Source organism: Ursus arctos, unplaced genomic scaffold (assembly GCF_023065955.2).
Source record: "Ursus arctos isolate Adak ecotype North America unplaced genomic scaffold, UrsArc2.0 scaffold_1, whole genome shotgun sequence".
Classification (NCBI taxonomy): Eukaryota; Metazoa; Chordata; class Mammalia; order Carnivora; family Ursidae; genus Ursus; species Ursus arctos.
This window is the reverse complement of record NW_026622763.1, coordinates 4,354,375-4,373,998: the sequence shown is the minus strand read 5'-3', so window position 1 is coordinate 4,373,998 and position 19,624 is coordinate 4,354,375. Positions and strand designations below refer to the sequence as shown.

The 19,624-nt window shown below is 41.7% G+C and overlaps 1 protein-coding gene and 1 non-coding gene across 2 annotated transcripts; both read right to left on the bottom strand.

Moving 5' to 3' along the window:
- Positions 1-2,168: 2,168 nt before the first annotated feature.
- On the bottom strand, positions 2,169-14,843 carry POLR2D (RNA polymerase II subunit D). Its single transcript, XM_026510224.4, has 4 exons — positions 14,702-14,843; positions 10,578-10,758; positions 5,502-5,597; positions 2,169-4,325 (listed from the first exon to the last, which is right to left on the bottom strand). The coding sequence occupies exons 1-4, from the start codon at positions 14,772-14,774 to the stop codon at positions 4,247-4,249; spliced, it is 429 nt and encodes a 142-aa protein (XP_026366009.1). The 5' UTR covers positions 14,775-14,843; the 3' UTR covers positions 2,169-4,246.
- Positions 2,717-2,861, bottom strand: LOC113263526 (U4 spliceosomal RNA). The gene has a single exon (XR_003319246.2). It is a non-coding gene; the product is annotated as a U4 spliceosomal RNA (small nuclear RNA).
- Positions 14,844-19,624: the final 4,781 nt, after the last annotated feature.

Sequence of the window (19,624 nt, the reverse complement as noted above, 5' to 3'; positions counted from 1 at the left end):
CAGCTCCACACTCGCCTTTCTCAAAACAGGGGCTGTGTATTTACTCAACATTTACTACTAAGTACTCACTCAAGGAGTCACACATAACCCAAGCCTGAATGTTACTTCAGGTTCGGGGGCATACTGACCTGCTTTCACTATTCACCTGGCTCTACCTCTAGTCCCAAACTGCCCTCTGGCTGTCGATCACGGAAGACTGCAGACACGTTACTATCAAGTGCTACTTGGCACCCAAGATCTACCTAGTTTCAATTTTCATCCAGGGCTGCATAAATGTTTTTGTCCTGTCAGGGTTCCTTAAAGCAACTTGATGGCAGTGACCACATGTATATTTTTTGCAAGTGTCAGTTTAGATCCTTAATGATAATTGCTTTGGGTCTGACATTGGCTCACAACTCTCCTCAGAACAATTTGAATATGAACTGAGTATTAAGTATCAGGAAATTCTGGTCAATGTTCCCAAGTGCAATAATGCTACTTACAGGTTAAGTATTTTTTAAAAAATGCATGCTCAAGTATTTCAACCAAATGTCAAGCTGCTTCCAACTGCTTCCTAGCAAAAATAGAGATGAAGCAACTATTAGAAATGTAATCTGTTAAATGTAGGTAATGAGCAAATAGGTGATCAATGTACTGGTCTTTTGAGCCTTCCTAGTTTAAATTTTTTGTAAGTCGAAAAAAATGTCACACAGCTGGTAAATCCTGTGGGCTTCAGTAATTTTTTCTTAACTGTGTCCCTTTTTATTGCTGAATAGTATTCAATTTGGAATATACATTTTGTTTAGTCATTCACCAGTTGGTGGGTACTCACTGTTTCCAGTTTTTGGCTATTATGAATAATACTGCAATGATTACTCACCTGCAAGTCTTTATATAGGCGTCAGTGGTTTTACAAATAAGCTTAAAACATTAATGTTTGATTAAGAATGGCTTATGCTGGGGCGCCTGGGTGGCACAGTGGTTAAGCGCCTGCCTTCGGCTCAGGGCGTGATCCCGGCATTATGGGATCGAGCCCCACACCAGGCTCCTCTGCTATGAGCCTGCTTCTTCCTCTCCCACTCCCCCTGCTTGTGTTCCCTCTCTTGCCGGCTGTCTCTATCTCTGTCGAATAAATAAATAAAATCTTAAAAAAAAAAAGAAAAAGAATGGCTTATGCTGCTCAGGCTTCATTCAGTAATGTTTTTCAAGCCTGAAGTTTAATAAATTTTAATAAAATCAAAATGACAATTTCCAGGAAAGTTTCTTCTGGTTAATTTCACTTTCTGGTGAGGGTTTGACATGACATTTGTTTCAATGTTTAGTATGTTTTGTTTCTGCTTTTGCAAACATAGTACAGTGAGCTTCACAATGTTTCACAGATGATTAAAGATTTTGCAGGGTCTCCTGCCAACTATTCTGAACAGTAAGATGCCCCAGTGAACAATGTCAAACAGAATGTTGACCTGACTTTGAATCTGGAATACAGCATGACATTGCTTTTACAAATAATTCCCTAGCATGTTGTTTTAATCTACTTCTAATCATCTTACTACCATTTTTCAGTGCCTAACTATCTGCCAGGCACACTACATACTTGAATACTCGCAGGTAGCTCACAGATTGCTGGCACGTGGTGGGGGTACACCAGTGAAGATGGCGGCACTGCCCCGCTCTCTTGCCATATAGCGCACAGGCCTGGATTGTACCTGAAGTCTGCCTTCCAGGTCTGTTCTATCCCACCACTTGGTGCCAACCTGCACGTGTTACTGCCTCTTTAAAAATTCTGCATACCGAAGAAGTAACTTGGTTTGTTTTCATAGCCTGATACCAGTAGCAGTAGTATGCTACCAAACTTACTCTAATTTCAATAAAGTGGACTACCTATGTGTACTTGCCCATCTGAGATACTAACGAGAACTAACATTTACTGGGGCACAATATATATCAGACACTAATAGGCTCTTTTTAGTAATCTCAAAATATCTACGGAATAGATACAATTATTACCCACATTTTATAACTCAGAACAGTGATGAGTCTCAAAGAAGTGAAGCTGCCCAAGGATGAGAAAAGATTATTTCCTTCAAATACTGACCAAGAATGTTGGTGACTTAGAACCATGTCATTTCAGAAGTTAAAAGAATTTTTTAAAAGTTTATTTTTGTCTTAGCCAGCAGATATCAAACACCTTTTTATTTTTTTCCCAAAGATTTCATTTATTTATTCGAGAGGAGAGAGCGTGCCTGAGAGCGAGCGAGAGAGCGCACAAGCTGGGGGGAGGGGCAGAGGGAGGAGAAGCAGACTCCCCACTGAGCAGGAATCCCAACACAGGGCTGGATCCTAGAACCCTGGCATCATGACCTGAGCCGAAGGCAGATGCTTAACCGACAGACCCGCCGAGGTGCCCCGCCCCTATTTATTTTTACTTTCAAGTAAACTCCACATCCAAGGTGGGTCTCTAATTCATGACCCCAAGATCAAGAGTCGTATGCTCTATCGACTGAGCCAGCTTGTTGCCCCAAACTATCTTAATTTTTAAAAGTAACTTTGTTGGGGCCTCTAGTAGGCTCACTTGGTTAAGCATATCACTTGATCTCTCCGTCTTGAATTCCAGACCCACATTGGGTGTGGAACCTACTTACAAAAAAAAAAAAAAAAAAAAAGGTAACTTTGTTATTTCTCCAACCTTTTATTTGAATCATGCATTCATTTGCAGCCAACAAGTGCTCCAAAGAAAAATCTCCAAATTGTGAAGAAAATAGGCATATTTTTCCTTTCAGAAAAATCAAAGCTAAAATGTTTAGCTATTTTTTTCTTTCAATTAGCAACAATCGCGCCTTGGATAAACCTCATTGACTACGATACTGCCACTGTACAAAGCTAGAATGTTTAGCTATTAAAAGAGTTTCCCCCAACTTGTTTTACATCGAGTGACTTCACTGTAGTGGCTCAGGAAGGGGCAGGCTCCCTCTTTCCAAATCACCCCCATCAGACATCACCTGCCGCTAAGTAGCAAGACAGAGGTTTGGACTGGATGCCCCATCCAAGGAGTCTTCAAAGTGATCAGACCTTCAAGTCTGGCCTCTGAAGGAAAAAAAATCTTAATTTAGGAGAAAATAGTGCTTTAGGACCACTCCTCCAAATCTACATTCTTCAACAGTCGAAGGAAAAAAGGTCAAATACTGATGTACCTCAAGGCTATGTACGGGCCCTCCATGCTCAGCAGCTATCCTTGGTGTAACTGCTTTCCATGTGAGCTTCTTCCTTGACTTCTGGGGTAAGCACGATGATGCCAATGCTGTCTCACAGTCATTAGCACCATCATCCTTTCTGTAAGGATTTCAGATGATGGTACAGGGCTGGTTTAAGTCTTCCTTTTGCATTTGTATTTGGGGGTCCTGTTTGGGATTTTTTGCTTGTCTTTGCTTGTAGGCTCCATGCCCAATGTGGGCTTGAACTCACCACCCTGAGATCAAGAGTCACGTGCTCTACCAAGTGAGTCAGCCAAGTGCCCCTTAATTCTTCCTTTTGCATTTAGAGAAAACTGTCACCTTATGCAAAAGTACATCCAAAAAGTAATGCAAAAACTACAAACACGTTGAAATTAAACACGAAATCTTAGGAATCAAAAATAACACAGGGGCTAAAAAAATAAAATCTTAAAAAAGGGGTGCTTGGCTGGCTCAGTCAGTGGAGCATGCCACTCTTTTTTTTTTTTTTAAAGATTTTATTTATTTTATTCAACAGAGACAGAGACAGCCAGCGAGAGAGGGAACACAAGCAGGGGGAGTGGGAGAGGAAGAAGCAGGCTCATAGCGGAGGAGCCTGATGTGGGACTCGATCCCATAACGCCGGGATCACGCCCTGAGCCGAAGGCAGACGCTTAACCGCTGTGCTACCCAGGCGCCCCGGAGCATGCCACTCTTGATCTTGGAGTAGTGAGTTCAAGTCCCACAATAGGGGTAGAGATTACTTAAAAAAATAGAATCTTAAAACAAAAAAAAATTTTTTAAAATAACCGTGGTATGAGGTAGTCAATAGTGTAGCTTATATGTGCATCACCCCACCTCACCCTTGCCAGAGGCAAGGTCAGGTTATCATGTTCCAACAGTCGAGTCTGAAATAGCAACCTAAACCAAGACCAAGCTGGACTGTTCTATCCAAAGGAAGCCCAAGTGTCTTCTGCAGTGGAATTTCTGTGTAAGTCAGCTCCACACACCAGGGCAGTGGGATATAGTTCCCTCGGCAGCAGAGCGGTATTTGGAGATTAATATTGAAAGCTGCGCTTGGTCTGGATATCATCAAGAATCTGCTGTAGCTCCTCATCTTCAAACCGCCCCTCCAGGCTACAGGAAGAAAACCAAAAGAAATGAGTGTCTCAGCGACCCACAATATACTCTTTTTTAACACATGCTAATCTTTGAGCACCACTTGCCCACTTCTCCTCTGAACGAACATACACCTCTACCCTTCAGCTCTATTTCTGCCGTTCCTTTTAAAAACATATGAAGGGTTTCAGAGATTTAAGAAAGTATAGAAAATAAGTTAACCTTAACAGTTACCACTACTTGATTTAAATTTCTTTAATAAACACAACAGGAACAAATTAATGGCTCTGTGAATGTTCCCTCATCACAATACCTTCCCCAGAATTAAGCATTATCCTAAATTTGTATTTATCATTCCTACACATTTTAAAAAAATTTTTTAAATTTATTTGACAGAGAGAGAGAGCACGCGCACAAGCAAGGGGAGCAGCAGCCAGAGGGAGAAGGAGAAGCAGGCTCCCCGCTGAGCAGGGAGCCTGACATGGGGTTCCATCCCAGGTCTCTGGGATCATGACCCAAGCTGAAGGCGGACGCCTAACCAGCTGAGCCACCCAGGTGCCCCTCCTGTACATATTTTTATACTTACTATATACATATGTAAATGTATCTTTAAGCCATATGCAGCACTGTTTTTAAACTTTATAGGAAATGGCATCATACCACATGTATCCTTCTGCAATTTTTTCACTCTAAACTGACTTCGGTATTTGTTATTATTCCATGTTGTTCCAGTTCATTAATTTTTCACTGCTACATAAATGATTTATGTATTTACCCATCCTCTTGTTTACTGACAGACTGTCAAATTTCTGTTCTCACTAACACTGCAGTAATGAACATTAGAATACATGCCTTCTATGGAACTGCATGAGTTGCTTTTAGGCATGTATCCAGGAACGGATTTTTGGGTCACAGGGTATAATCATCTTTAACTCTACTAGATGTAGCCAAATTGCTCTCCAAAGTGACTACACTAATTTGCACTCCTACCACCAGTGTGAGAGATTCAGCTGTTCCACATTTTTGCTAACAGTTGGTGTGCTAAAAACCATCATTTTCATACACTGTTAAAAAAGCCACCCCATTCAATGTTGGTGCTAACTGTCCCGATTTTAAATGCATACATCTTTTAGAAATAGTAATTCTACTTGTAGGAATTTAATATACAGAACTTAGCACAGTAACTGTACTAACCTTGGGATCAGTGCCTTTGACTCCTCAGCAGTCTCTGGGCAAAGGTTGGCCAAACAGGCCAACTCAAACTTATGAAGCTTCTTCTGGAGCAACAAGCTGACCGTGGGGAAGAAAATCAAAACAAAACAAAACAAAACAAAAATCAAAGAATGATAAGTAGGAAAAAGAAAATCAAAGGTAGTTAGCAAGTAAGAAAAAGTAAAGCACTTGCAATCTTTCTATATGGTTAGCTTGGCTACAAAATCCCACTTTCAAAGCACATCCTGTTCCTATTCCTGGAGAACAGGAAGTTACAATGAAATCAGGCAGACAACAAAAGCGAGCAGAGCACATCAGGCCTGAGAACCCCTTGCTATTATAACTTTTGAAAAACTACTTATATATATACCTCACGGATTATATAATCTTTTCGCCAAGAATTTATTTTGCTGTTCTCTGCTCTTATCACTCTACCTTGCTTCTTTCGTCATTAATGTTATGTCAAACATATGATGTTTGTGTATCTTAACTTGGAAGAAATTCTCTTTTAAACTCATCTAAAACAAAAAAAAAAGTATCTAAAAAATAAATACAGGCAAACCTTACTTTGTACAAATGTGTGTAAACTGCATCTTATTTTAAATGCACTTCTAGTTCAAACTGTATAAAACGCTGTCACATCCTATCTTGGCTTCTTACACATTTGGTGCCTGGGTGGCTCAGTTGGTTAAGCATGTGCCTTTGGCTTAGGTCATGATCCCAGGGTCCTGGGATCAAGTCGGGCTCTCTGCTCAGCAGGGAGTCTACTTCTTCCTCTCCCTCTGTTCTCTCTCTCAAATAAATAAATAAAATCTTAAAAAAAAAATAGAGCTCATCCATGGTAAATTTGGTTTCAGAGAAGACCTTAATTATCTGTTCAGAAACAAAACATTTACAATGTTTATCATCCTATTACAAGCATATTAGTTATACAAAATTTCAAAAATACAGGACAGAAAAACAAAAGCTACCCATATCACTACCTACACAAAATCAATGTAATTACCTTAGTGTACCATTCCAAACACTTTTCTGTTTTAGAATATAAACTCACACATTCTGTTTCATGACTTTCTGCCACTTAGTAATCTGTCACTTAGTAAAGCTATATTCATTTACTAAAGAAAATATTATAAACTTAGTTACATGGGAAGAGGTTTACTATATATATACACACACACACACGTATATGTGCATATGTATATACATATACAGACACATACACTAGCTGATAAAGTAGTCTATGTATCTGTGTGGAGGGGTTTGTTGTAAAATGAACATATGTTCATTTATAAACAATGCAAAGAAATCCCCAAAAGGTGAAAATAACCTGAAATCCTACCCAGAAATAACTAACATTAACATTTTCATGGAGATCCCCTTCCCTTCCTCTTTATATCCAAAAAAAAAAAAAAAAAAAAAAAAAAAATTGGGGAGGACAGTATAACTTAAAAAAAAAAAAAGGAATCGTAACAAATGTTATTCTGTGATTGGCCTTTTTTCAACAACACAGTAGCTGTTTTCCACATTAGTACACACATAACTCCATTTTTTTTTTTTTTTTTTTGCTTTATGCCACCAAGTTTCAGGATTATTTATTACTCAGCAATATGTAACCTGAACAGATCTCATTCCCCACTAGCTGCCACCAAAAATTCATTAACCTTAATAAAAGCATAATATTAATTCCTGTCTAACCAAAGTGTCCCTCCTTGAATCAAATGAGCACTTATCTGTTCTTACAATAATCTTGCCAAGGGGTATTCCTGGGACCAGAGATTGGAGGTGAAGAACACCTGAGTGAATAATACTGCCCATGAGAGGTCTGGTGATACCAAGTCTTGCAATTACAAAACGGCAGAAGTGTGTGTTCATGGAACTATCATCTCCTGTGGTTCCCAGTACACATAACTCCACCTTGAACATAGCATTCCACTGAAAGGCTGTGCCATAATTAATATATCAAATTTCCTGCTGTTGAACATTTCAACTGTTTCTAATTATTCACCATTTATCTTTTTAAAATTTATTTGAGAGATAGAGACAGTGAGAGTGGGGAGGGGCAGAGAGAGAGGAAGAGAATTTCAAGCTGATTCCCTGCTGAGCACAGAGCCCAACGTGGGGCTCATGCCCATGACCTAAGCCAAAATCAAGAGTCGGGATACTCAAAGGATGGAGAATCTTAAGCAGGCTCCCCACCTAGCACAGAGCCCAATGTGAGCTCATCTCACGACCCTGAGATCATGATCTGAGCCAAAATCAAGAGTTGGACGCTTAACCAATTGAGCCACCCAGATGCCCCTACAATTCACCATTTTAAATAGTGCTTTTTGAACATCATGTATACTTCTTTGTGTATTTAACTACTGTGTGTTTTAAAGATAAATTCCTGAAGTCGAATTATCCAGTCAAAGCAAAGGATAGGAGTCTCAAGAGACAGTGCCCTAAAACTGCTTCACCAGCACACACCTCCACCAGCAATAAATCCTGTTTCCCCATTTCCCCTACTCATTCCATGTAGGTTTCCCATTCTGTTTAATCTTTTCAAATCTACTTAGCTCTTTTACCATTTCCTTGATTTCCTTGAAGATGAGCATTATTTCACAAGAATTAGCAAGCCATTTGAAGTTCTCAAATTGAACGTCTAATTGGAGACTGTCCATTTTTAAAAATTGGTGTTCTCTTTATTCTTTGTTGGAGCTTTTAATATTAAGGATATAAAAAACTTAAGGATAACAATCCTTTCCCCATTTATTTATACTTACATTTTACACATGGCATTTATGTAGGGAAGTTTAAAGATATTTATGCATAAAATCTTAAAAAAAATTGTTTAAAAAAAAAAAAAAAAGGGGCGCCTGGGTGGCACAGTGGTTAAGCGTCTGCCTTCGGCTCAGGGCGTGATCCCGGCGTTATGGGATCGAGCCCCACATCAGGCTCCTCCGCTATGAGCCTGCTTCTTCCTCTCCCGCTCCCCCTGCTTGTGCTCCCTCTCTCGCTGGCTGTCTCTATCTCTGTCAAATAAATAAATAAAATCTTAAAAAAATTGTTTAAAGATATTTATGCAAATTCATTTATTCACTATTTAATGCCTACAATGTGGTTAACACAGTGATGCATACAACCAACTTCCTGCCCTCACAAAGCTTACATTCAACTGGTCAGTCAAGTTTCTCCACATTTAAAGTCCTACTAACCACAGCCAAAACAATACATTCCTTTACTTATATTATCAAACAGCACTTTTATTCACCATGGTTTATACTCAAATCCTTAATTCCTTAGGAATTAAGTTTGGTATAAGGTGTAGTGTTCGAACTTTGTTTTAAAATATTTCCCCACTGGGGTGCCTGGGTGGCTCAACTGGTTAAGCGTCCAACTCTTGATTTTGGCTCAGGTCATGATCTCAGGGTCATGAGATGAGCCCACATTGGGCTCTGTGCTAGGTGGGGAGCCTGTTTAAGATTCTCTCTCCCTCCCTCCCCAACACCACGTGTGTTCTAGCTCTCTAAAAAAAATAAGTAAACTCTGTTAAAGATATTTCCTCTCTAAATAATAGTGCCATCTTTACCATATATTGGACTCACATAAAATTGATTTGTATTTGAATCTTTTCAATTTTTTTTTGAAGATTTATTTATTTTTGAGAGAGAGAGAAAGCATGCATGTGTTGGGGGGCGGGGGGGGGGGGAAAGAATCTTAAGCAGACTCCATGCCGAGCGTAAAGCATCACACAGGCTTGATCTCACAACCCCGGCATCGTAAGCAGACGCTTAACCAACTGAGCCACCCAGGCACTCCCTCCCCTTTCCTTTTTCTTAAAATTTTTCCTGACAATTCTGCCAATTTAAGATCATTTTATTAGCTCCCCCTCTTTCCCCCGAGGCTGCAGAATGGCCCTAAATGTATACATTAATTTGGGGAGAACCAACATGTTTATAATACTGAGACCTTTTATCCATGAATGTGTCCAGGCTATCTCCTAGGCCCAGCAGCTTGCAGTTCTGCTTGGAAGCACTGCACATTTCCTTCCAATCTTTTCTCCATGTGTACATCCACACTTTTTAGAAGATACACATACTTGCTTTTTAGAAAGAAGATTATATATATACTTCATATACAATCTCATCACTTTCATTTTCTACCAAAATTTGAATGACGATATATTAGCTCACCAAATGATTTACCAAGATTTATTTAATTACTGTTGAATGTTTTGGGTTCCCCCCCACCTTGGCTATTATAAATAGCTTTCTGAAAGTATCTGTGTATATACATCTCTTTTGTACACCTGCTTTTCCTAAGGGAGTACTTCTCAAGCATTTTCACTGGAGCAGAGCAAACAAGTATCCTTAGGCGACCTGGGGGCACAGGCTCAAATGACTTTCTGCATCTGCAAGGTTTTAAATCTTGTAATTTAATTCAAGAATTCCACAATATGCTGGTATCTGTTTGTTTTGATGTAGAAATGTTCTAAATCACCTACCATCAAATAAAACTGATACTTGAAGAAGATGTGTTTTTCCCATGGCCTCTTATACGCCTTAGCACATCACTGTTTTCCAGGTTACATCCGACCCAATTTGAGAAGCAATACCTTAGGAAAAAATGCTAAAAGCTGCCTTCTGAGAGGCAGAGCAAGGATTCAGAAAGAATTCTCCTGATTTATATTTATCAACATATAAAGATCTTGAAGACATTTCAGGTGAATAATAAATAAGCCCACTTCATTAAAAAAAAAAAAAAAAAAACAACCCCACAAACACTGCTATGCGTTTTTGATAGGTGTATATGTATGTATGTGAATGCATGGAAAAGATCTGGAAGACTAAGAATAAACTAACAGCGGTTATTGTGCAGGATGGTCATTGGGATTTCAGGTATATGGGAAGGTGGCCAAAGAGAATTTTGGTCTTACAAGCGATTTGACAAAGACGTTATTTTTCTTACATCAATGGTACAAATGATGCCCACGGGATGGCAGTGGTGGAGGCAAAAGCATTTTACACGCAGATGTCCAACAGTTTGGATTAATAAAAACTTTCTTTTAGCACTCACCTACGGACACTGGCAATGGTCTCTCTGTTTTTGAAACGACTGAAACGGGCTGTGTAATTTAAAGTTTTCATGAAGACCTCAGAAAGTTCCTGTTCATCCTCTGCACTCTCATTCTGTTGCTTTCGATGCTCCAGAAGCATATGAACTTCTGAATTTAGTAGCGTCTCAGCTGTTTCAAACTCTATTTGTGAGAAGCACAAATGTCAGCTGAAAATATTCCTTCAAAAGACAGCTTCTAAATGTTCATTTTGCCTTGAGACTAACAGCAGCTTTTTGTCCCTTCATAAATCCAGAGGCTTCATATACACGGCTTTAACTTCGTCCAGACTGATCTGCCACAAGGCACAGGAGAGTTCATAAGATACTAAAATTTAGCTCAATCTGGCTAGACAGTTTCTAACATCAAAGAACCTGACCTGGATGTGCTATTAAACAATGACACATCATTATCCTAATGAGGCCAATTACTGATTTCAAAATAGAGCACAGCCAACAATTACTCCTCTTTAGCTTCTTTGAGCTGATAATCTAGTTCCATAATACTAATATTATACTCTCAATTTTAAGAATTATTACATGTTAAGGAGGGCCAAAATGTGGCAACACACATTAATAACGCATCCCAGATTCTATTTTTGTACCTGTACAGATCTGTTATTTACTCATTTGCTCAGATCACTGCCTATTATATACTAGGCATTGGACCTGTGGCCAGAAGTCCCTACCCTCTAGATTTCATAATTTTTAAAGAAGATTTTATTTATTTATTTATTTGTCAGAGAGAGAGAGAGAGAGACAACACGAGCACAAGCAGAGGGAGGAGCAGAGGCAGGTTCCCCACTGAGCTGGGAGCCCGATACGGCACTCGATCTCAGAAGGTACTCGATCCCAGGACTCTGATTGTGACCTGAGCCAAAGGCAGACGCTCAACCTACTGAGCCACCCAGGCGGCGCTAGATTTCATCTTATGTAGTTTCCCAACTAAACCTACTCCAAATATTTACCATCACACAAATCTTGACGCTCATTTATTTTTTCTACCTTTAAGTTTTTATTTAAATTCCAGTGAGTTATGGGGCGCCTGGGTGGCTCAGTCGGTTAAGCATCTGCCTTCGACTCAGGTCATGATCCCAGGGTCCTGGGATCAAGCCCCGCATTGGGCTCCCTGCCCGGTGAGCCTGCTTCTCCCTCTCCCTCTGCCTGCCGCTCCCCCTGCTTGTGCTGTCAAATAAATAAATAAAAATAAAATCTAAAAAACAAAACAAAAAAATACTTTCTCTTAAAAAAAAAATTCCAGGGAGTTAACATACAGTATCATATTATTTTCAGTTGTGTAAGTTAGTGATTCATCACTTACATGACACCCAACAAGTGCCCTCCTTAATACCCATTGCCCATTTAACCCACCCACCTCACCTCCAGCAACCCTCAGTTTTTTCTCTCTAGTTAAGTCTATTTTCTGATTTGCCCCTCTATGTTCATCTGTTTTGTTTCTTAAATTCCATGTATGAGTGAAATCATACGGTATTTGTCTTTCTCTGACTTATTTTGCTTAGCATGATACTCTCTATCTCCATCCACATTGCTGCAAATGGCAAGATTTCATTCTTTTTTATGGCTGAACAATATTCCATTCCACATCTTCTTTATCCATTCATTGGTTGATGGACATTTGGACTCAACCTTGATACTATCTTATTTTTCTTGATACTCATTTAAAATAATCCTCTTGACCAGTAAGAATATCAGTGAGCAAACTTTAAAAACGAGGTTTAGAGGGGCGCCTGGGTGGCTCAGTTGGTTAAGCATCTGCCTTTGGCTCAGGTCATGATCCCAGGGTCCTGGGATCAAGTCTGCTTTGGGTTTCTTGCTCAGTGGAGAGCCTGCTTTTCCCTCTCCCTCTGCTGCTCCCCCTGCTTGTGCTCCCTCACTCTCTCTCACATAAGTAAATAAAATCTTAAAAACAAAAACAACAAGGTTTAAAGAGAAAAACCTGGGACACCTGAGTGGCTCAGTTGGTTAAGTAAGCATCTGCCTTCGGCTCGGGTCATGATCCCAGGGTCTTGGGATGGAGCCCCACATCAGGATCCTTGCTCAGCAGGGAGCCTGCTTCTCCCACAGCCTGCTCTGCCTCTTCTGCCTGCCACTCTCCCAGTTTGTGAATGCACACACGTTCTCTCTCTCTGACAAATAAATAAAATCTTAAAAAAAAATAAAAATAAAAAAATAAAAGAACAGGACGAGGGGTCTGGCTCGCTCAGTTGGTAGAATATTTGACACTTGATCTCGGGATGGTGAGTGCAAGCCCCACACTGGGCCTAGAGCTAAAAAGAAAAAAGAAAAAAAAAAAAGAAAAAAAGAAAGAAAGAAAAAGGACTACACAATTTATCGTCAAAATTTTAAAAGGCTATAGCATTCCTTTTGCATAATCTAATTTTTATAAAGAAAAAGGTGTATGTATGTATTTATAAATAAACATAAAATTAGTTTGGAAGGATAAACACTAAATTGTTTACAGTACTGCCTCTGGGTGAAAGGGTGTGGAGTTGACTTTTTTTTTTAACTGTGTATACAATAATTTAAAAACAGGTGGGTATTGTTAAGGTTTCCCCTATTTACTTTGCATTTTCCAGTACCTGCAAAATATGGTATTTAAAAAATCTTAAGCTTCCTGCTTATTTTCAGTTTCTAAATTACAAATAAAGTAGAACTCACTGCACAAAGGAAGTTCGCTGATAGCGAAATGTGCTGTACTTGTAGCCATCTGACAAAGACTCTGACCAAACGCTAGCCAGGCTCCTCTGAGCCCTGGTTTTGGGCCTCAACTTTGGCCCAAAAAGACATGAACAAAATTCTAAAATAATTTCTAACAGCTCAAGGCCACGTTCCTAGGTTGACCCTATACCCTTTAAAGCACCTGCCTGGGGGCGCCTGGGTGGCTCAGTCCTTCAGCTCAGGTCATGATCCCAGGATGCTGGGATCGAGCCCAGCATCCGGTTCCCTGCTTCTCCCTCTGCGTGTGTTCCCTCTCTCGCTGTGTCTCTCTCTGTCAAATAAATAAAATCTTAAAAAAAAAAAAAAAATAAGGCACCTACCAGTGAAAAACGGACAGCTGCTTTTAAAAATAATGTACTGTTTGTCACAGCAACAGCTGAAGATAGGGCCCCTGTTTCTCAGTTCAGAGAAAGAGCTGTGGGAGTAGAAGCCTAAATCCCATAAGCACCAGCTAACAAACCAAAATGGGTTTCAAACGGACCACTCAATCCCCCATCCCGCTTTTTGTAATTTTTCACTTCCTTGATCCTATGGAGACCCGGCTAACCCTTCCACTCCTTCATTCTCCCTTTGAAACGCCCAGTCACCTTTGTACAAGTCGCAACTGAGTTCAGTCCACGCTAGCCTCTTTTCCCTATAGCAATCGTGTATTACTTTTTTTTTTTTTTTAAAGCAGGCTCCGTGCCCAGGCTCAGGACCCTGAGATTAACACTAACAGGCTCGTGTTGCCGCGGTGGCTCAGTCGTTAAGCGTCTGCCTTTGGAGCACGTCATGATCCCAGAGTCCTTGGATTGATCCCGGTGCGGGCTTCCCCGCTGAGCAGGGAGTCTCCTAGTCTCTCTCCCTCTGCCTCCCACCTCTTCCCCCCTCCCCATGCTCTCTCTCAAATAAATAAGTAAAATGTTAAAAAAAAAAAAAAAAAAAAAAGACTAGCATGCTCTACGGATTGAGCCAGCCAGGCGCCCGTACAATGGTGTATTACTTATTAAAATCTGTCCTTACCACTGTAACTAGTGTCGGCTTTGTTCATCCTAGCCACATCTCTGCAGCACTTCGCGGTTTATCAGATAAAATAAACGAGTACTAAGAGGCTACTCAGGGGCAGTGTGGCGCTGGGCGCCGAAGTTTCCAGGGTAGCAGGCGTGGAATCTAACTGGCCCCTCTCGAGGAACCCTGGCGGTGCCCGCCCGGGCCCCTCCCATGGCCGCATCCCCATCCTCCCCGCCCCGCTCCGCGTCGGCTACCAGCCCGGCTGCCCGCCACGGCCAGGCCTTGGGCGAGGCGTGTGCAACGCCAGGCCTGCGGCGAACACGCAGCACAGCGCAGCAGTCGCGCAGCCCCAGCCCCACCTTTGGGGAAGATAAGCTGTGAGGCGTCCTCCTCTACGTCGCCGGCCCGCGGGTCGCTACCGCCAGCCGCCATCGCCACAGCAGGCCGGGGCTCACCGCGCTGGGAAAGGCACGCACACGCCGGAAGCACTCCCACGCCGGAAGCGCCGAAGCGCGGGCCTCGGCCCTGGAAGGGGCGTGGTCGAAAAGGGCGGGGTAGATAGGCCCGGAAGGGAGGCTGGCGGGAGCGGCGTGGACCTCCAGGCGGCCGGCCGACCGGGGCGGCGGGGGCGTGGAGCTTGGTGGAGCAGCGAAGATTCCTTTGCCGCGCGTGCTGGGACTGGTTTATTTGGCCTTTCTGAGCCTCAGCTTCCTCACCTGTGAAGTGTCGTAAGGCCAGCTTGCCAGGGCCCGGGAAGGGTTAGAGGAAATGCAGAAACGCGCTAAGTGACTGAGCCGATGAACTCCCGGGGATGGAAAGCTGGGTTAGTGACTCCGAAAACAAACGGTGGAACTTCTTTCAACGCTTAAATATTTACAAAATTTGATTGGGGTGGCTGGCTCGCTTAGTCGGTTGAGCCCCTTATTGAGTGTAGAGGTTATTTGAAAGTCTTTAAAAAATTGATTTGTAATGGATTATTTTTTTTTTTAAAGATTTTATTTATTTATTTGACAGAGATAGAGACAGCCAGCGAGAGAGGGAACACAAGCAGGGGGAGTGGGAGAGGAAGAAGCAGGCTCATAGCAGAGGAGCCTGATGTGGGAATCCATCCCAGAACGCCAGGATCACGCCCTGAGCCGAAGGCAGACGCTTAACCGCTGTGCCACTCAAGCGCCCCTGTAATGGATTATTCTGATACTTCTGAGCACCTGGGAAGTGATACTGAGAGGCCTTTAATACATTTGTTGTAATATTTGGATGATACATAGAAAAGTAAGCAAATGAAAAGTGATGCTGTTTTCAACTTAAGAGAAAATAGAAGATTGTACAACAAAGGAAATAATCAGTCCATTACTTGTCTCTGTGGTGAACGATGTTAGGTATCATTTAAACTATTTTTACGAAAAAATGAATGAAGATATTACCAGACAAGAATATATACCTGTATTCTTTTGATTTATAAATATAATTTTTACAAAATTAATTTGCTGTTTCTGTATTTCCAGAAGAAATGTATTGGGAAAAATAATAGTAGGTTATATAGCATAGGCAGAACTTGAGGACTGTTTCAAAGCAGTTTCCTACACAGTTCATTAGAGGCATAGCATAGGATGGCAGTCCTGATGAGGAGTCTGGGGACGTGAGCAGCAACTGGGTGTGAGAAATGGGCCTGGAACTCAGCGTAGACCTCTTTTTTTTCCATCTCTCCATCCAACAGGCCCTTACAGAGCACCTAATGCCTACTGGACCTTACCATGTGCAGGCCCAAGGACTAGCTGGATACCCAACACTTGGTATCTTCTACACACTTGCAATAGGAGAGACATCAACAGGTGAAGAAGAAAGGAGAAAAATAATACACAGGATGATGTTTCACAAGGTGGTTTGTCCATAACATTTTCATTCAGGAAACCATTATAAACATTTAGTGGAAAGCCCTGGAGTTAAAAAGATGACTCAGTCATAAATCTGTCCCTACAAGGAGATCACCAAAAGTAGTTGATGCAAGATCTGGACTTATTTTTCATAATAAAAGAAAGTGGAAAGTGGTAAGAGAAAAGAGAGAAGTCAAGGAAAATGCTATGGAAGGATCCATAGCAAAAAAAAGTCACTTCTGGTTGGGGGTAGGTGAGTTACAAGAGTTCTGAGGAGCAGGGGTTGGCACTGAAACTGCTCTTTAACATTTAGTCAGAGATGGGGGAGGAGTAACATGAATGAAATTATCAGGTACATATGAGGAATATTTACTCTTTAAGGTAATTTCATATTTCAGTTTCCTGAAATGTAATTTTCATTATATTATTCTCGGGAAATGAAGAAAAACAGTAATTATACAGAACTTACACAAATGTTTGCTGTAATAAATATTAATGTTGCTATATCATTTTTTCTTTTTTTTTAGTTTTTAAAAAGATTTTTATTTATTTGTTTGAGAGAGAGAGCAGAGCAGGAGACAGAACATGAGTTAAGGTGGGAGAGGGGCAGAAGGAGAGGGAGAAGCAGATTCCCCGCTGAGCAGGATCCGAGCCAAAGACAGGCGCTTAACAGACTTGAGCCATCCAGGTGCCCCTTTATCATTTTTTCAATCCAAATAATAATTTACACCTTTTGTTACCTTTTGGTGTACTCAAAGAATCTCTTGTGGACTGAATCACTAATGTCTTTCCTGGACCCAAGTGTTCTGCCCCTAATATAGTATGGTGTTTCCCATTTTCAAAGTTAATGTACATTCAAAGTTAATGTATAGAATCTCCCAATTTAAGCTATTCTCTCATAAATTAAAAAAAAAAAAAATCTTGGCACCCGCTGCTGGAAGGAAGTCTGCTGGTAAGTGCTACCAAGGAAGTCAAAGGAATAAACATGTAACCCTCTCCTTTTTGCTATTAATACAATCTCTAGAAATGGAATGCGGTGTATGGGGGTGGGAGGAGGTTGTGTGATTCTGCAAAGAGCCCTTGACTTCCAGGTACAAAAACCAGGGGGCTGCCCTGGAAGTCCCACTCTTGGATTCTAAAGCCTGTCTGGCCTGTGGCAGTGTGACAGGGCAGTGAGCCCTGTGCTGGCACTGTTAGATTCTACCTGAAAAGCCCTCTCTTCTTGAGGTCAAGCTGGGCTTCCTGCAGCACCCACCTCTTTCAGAAAGCCTGTCCTGACTTGAAGAGCATAGTTAAGCTTCCTCCTTTCACATGTGCAGAGTAGCTTAGGGTTCTGAGAGCGTTTGATACTTGCCCAGTTGTCCCCACCTACATCTGGCACTGGACAACAGTTCAGAGAGTCACAGCCATCCAGCCATTGCAACAGTGTGCTGGCATCTGGGCAAAGCCTTTCCAGCAGGCTACCTTGGAGGTTCACAGTCCTGTCACAAAGCAGAACATTTGGCTCAGAGTAGTAACTAGCTGTCTGGCTCATAAAGAGCAGGACCGAGATTTGAGCTCAGGCCTAGCAGCCTGCCAGCCTAAAGATTCCAGGATCAGCATCCTGGGTTTCTTCTTTCGTCAGGAACCAGGGTGCGATCAAAGAAAGAATGGCCATACTGGGGATAGTCGGTGGGAGGTCAGATTGGCAGCAGGATCTTGAGTGGCTCACGGTGACTTTGAGACCTCTTTCCTGTTCAGTTCCCCCAGCAAAAGTTACAGTCTTGAAACTGGAGGGGTCACTTGTTTTTCCTTTTTCCATTTGCTCTAGCATACAGAACCTCACGGAATCAGAGAGTAAGGAGCAGGAAGAGATCCTGGAATCCTTGTCGGAGTTTCATTTTAGAATGAGGAAAACAGACTCAGAAGGAACAGCACTTGCAGTATGTTCCTCAGGACACTGCTATGGTTCTTTGTACGGTATTGGTTCAGAGTCAAGTCCTTCAAGCAGCTCACTGAATAGTTATCTCAAAGCCAGGTATTCAAGCCAAGGTCAAATCCTAGACTGATCTGGAAGCAGCTTTAGAGCACCTCCCCCACCCCCAGAATTGGACCCACTGATCTCTGACCAGGTGGCTTAGTTCACATGATTAAATTGGCACATTTTAGGGGCGCCTGGGTGGCTCAGTCAGGTGTCTGCCTTCTGCTCAAGTCATGATCCTGGGGTCCTGGGTCGAGCCCTGCGTTAGGCTTCCTGCTCAGGGGAAGAGTCTGCTTCTCCCTCTCCCTCTGTGCATGCTCTCTCTCAAATAAAATCTTTAAAAAGCTAAATACAATGGCAAAGTTTAGGTCATACACATTTTACCACCACCACCAGCACACACACACGCACAGCCAACAACAACAACAAAAAAAAACCCAATGATATGGAATTTCATGATGTTTAACTGCAGGCAGTATTATGATATGGAACACTAATTTCTAGAACCAAAATTTCTCTTTAAGAAACAGAGAATCTGGGCTGCCTGGGTGGTTCCATCTGTTAAGCGTCTCACTCTTGGTTTCAGCTCAGGTGATATCTCAGGGTGACCCTCTCTCCCTCTGCCCCTTCCCCCTGCTCCCTCTTAAATAAATCTTAAAAGGAAAAACAAAATACACGGAGAATCCTTCTCAGACACCCCAGCGTTATCACCAATTTGTGTTTAAACAGTTGCTTGTAGTAGATTTCCAAATTATCTAACCCCGACAGCATGCATAACTGTAGCCATAGGCTTAGGAGTTCTGCCAAGTGTAAGGGCCTCAGAACTGGGTATCTTTAAAAAAGGGGGGGGGGCACCTGGGTGGTTCAGTAGGTTAAGCATCTGCCTTGGGCTCGGGTTGTGATCCTAGGGTCCTGGGATTGAGCCCCGCGTCGGGCTCCCTGCTCAGCAGAGGAGTCTGCTTCTCCCTCTCCCTCTGCCCCTGCTTGTGTGCTCTCTCGCACTCTCTCAAATAAATCAAATCTTAAAAAATTAACATCCTTTCAAATAAAGATTTAAACTTAAGGCTGACAATCGTAGCACATGTGTATTTATACGTTTGAAAAATTATTCTGGGCCCTTTTCTTCAAACACTTCTCATCCTTTCAGGGCCCTCCAAAATGTTTCCCTTTAAGGTTAGACCACACCAATATGTCCCAGGGTCTTTGCTTGGATTAATTAGTCCCCAGATGAGATCTTAAATTTGAGCATTTCCCCCTGCCCAGTTGCTTTTAGCTCTTTGGATAAGTTCAGTTTCTAAGGGAAATCTAATGAAAACTATGAACCTTCTTTACAGAGACCCAAATTTTAAAGAGTATATGAACCTCGAAATTCGGCTCTAAAAAGCCGGTAGCATTGCTATGAACCACACAAAAACATAGAAGTGCAAATAAAAAAATATGTTGAGGAT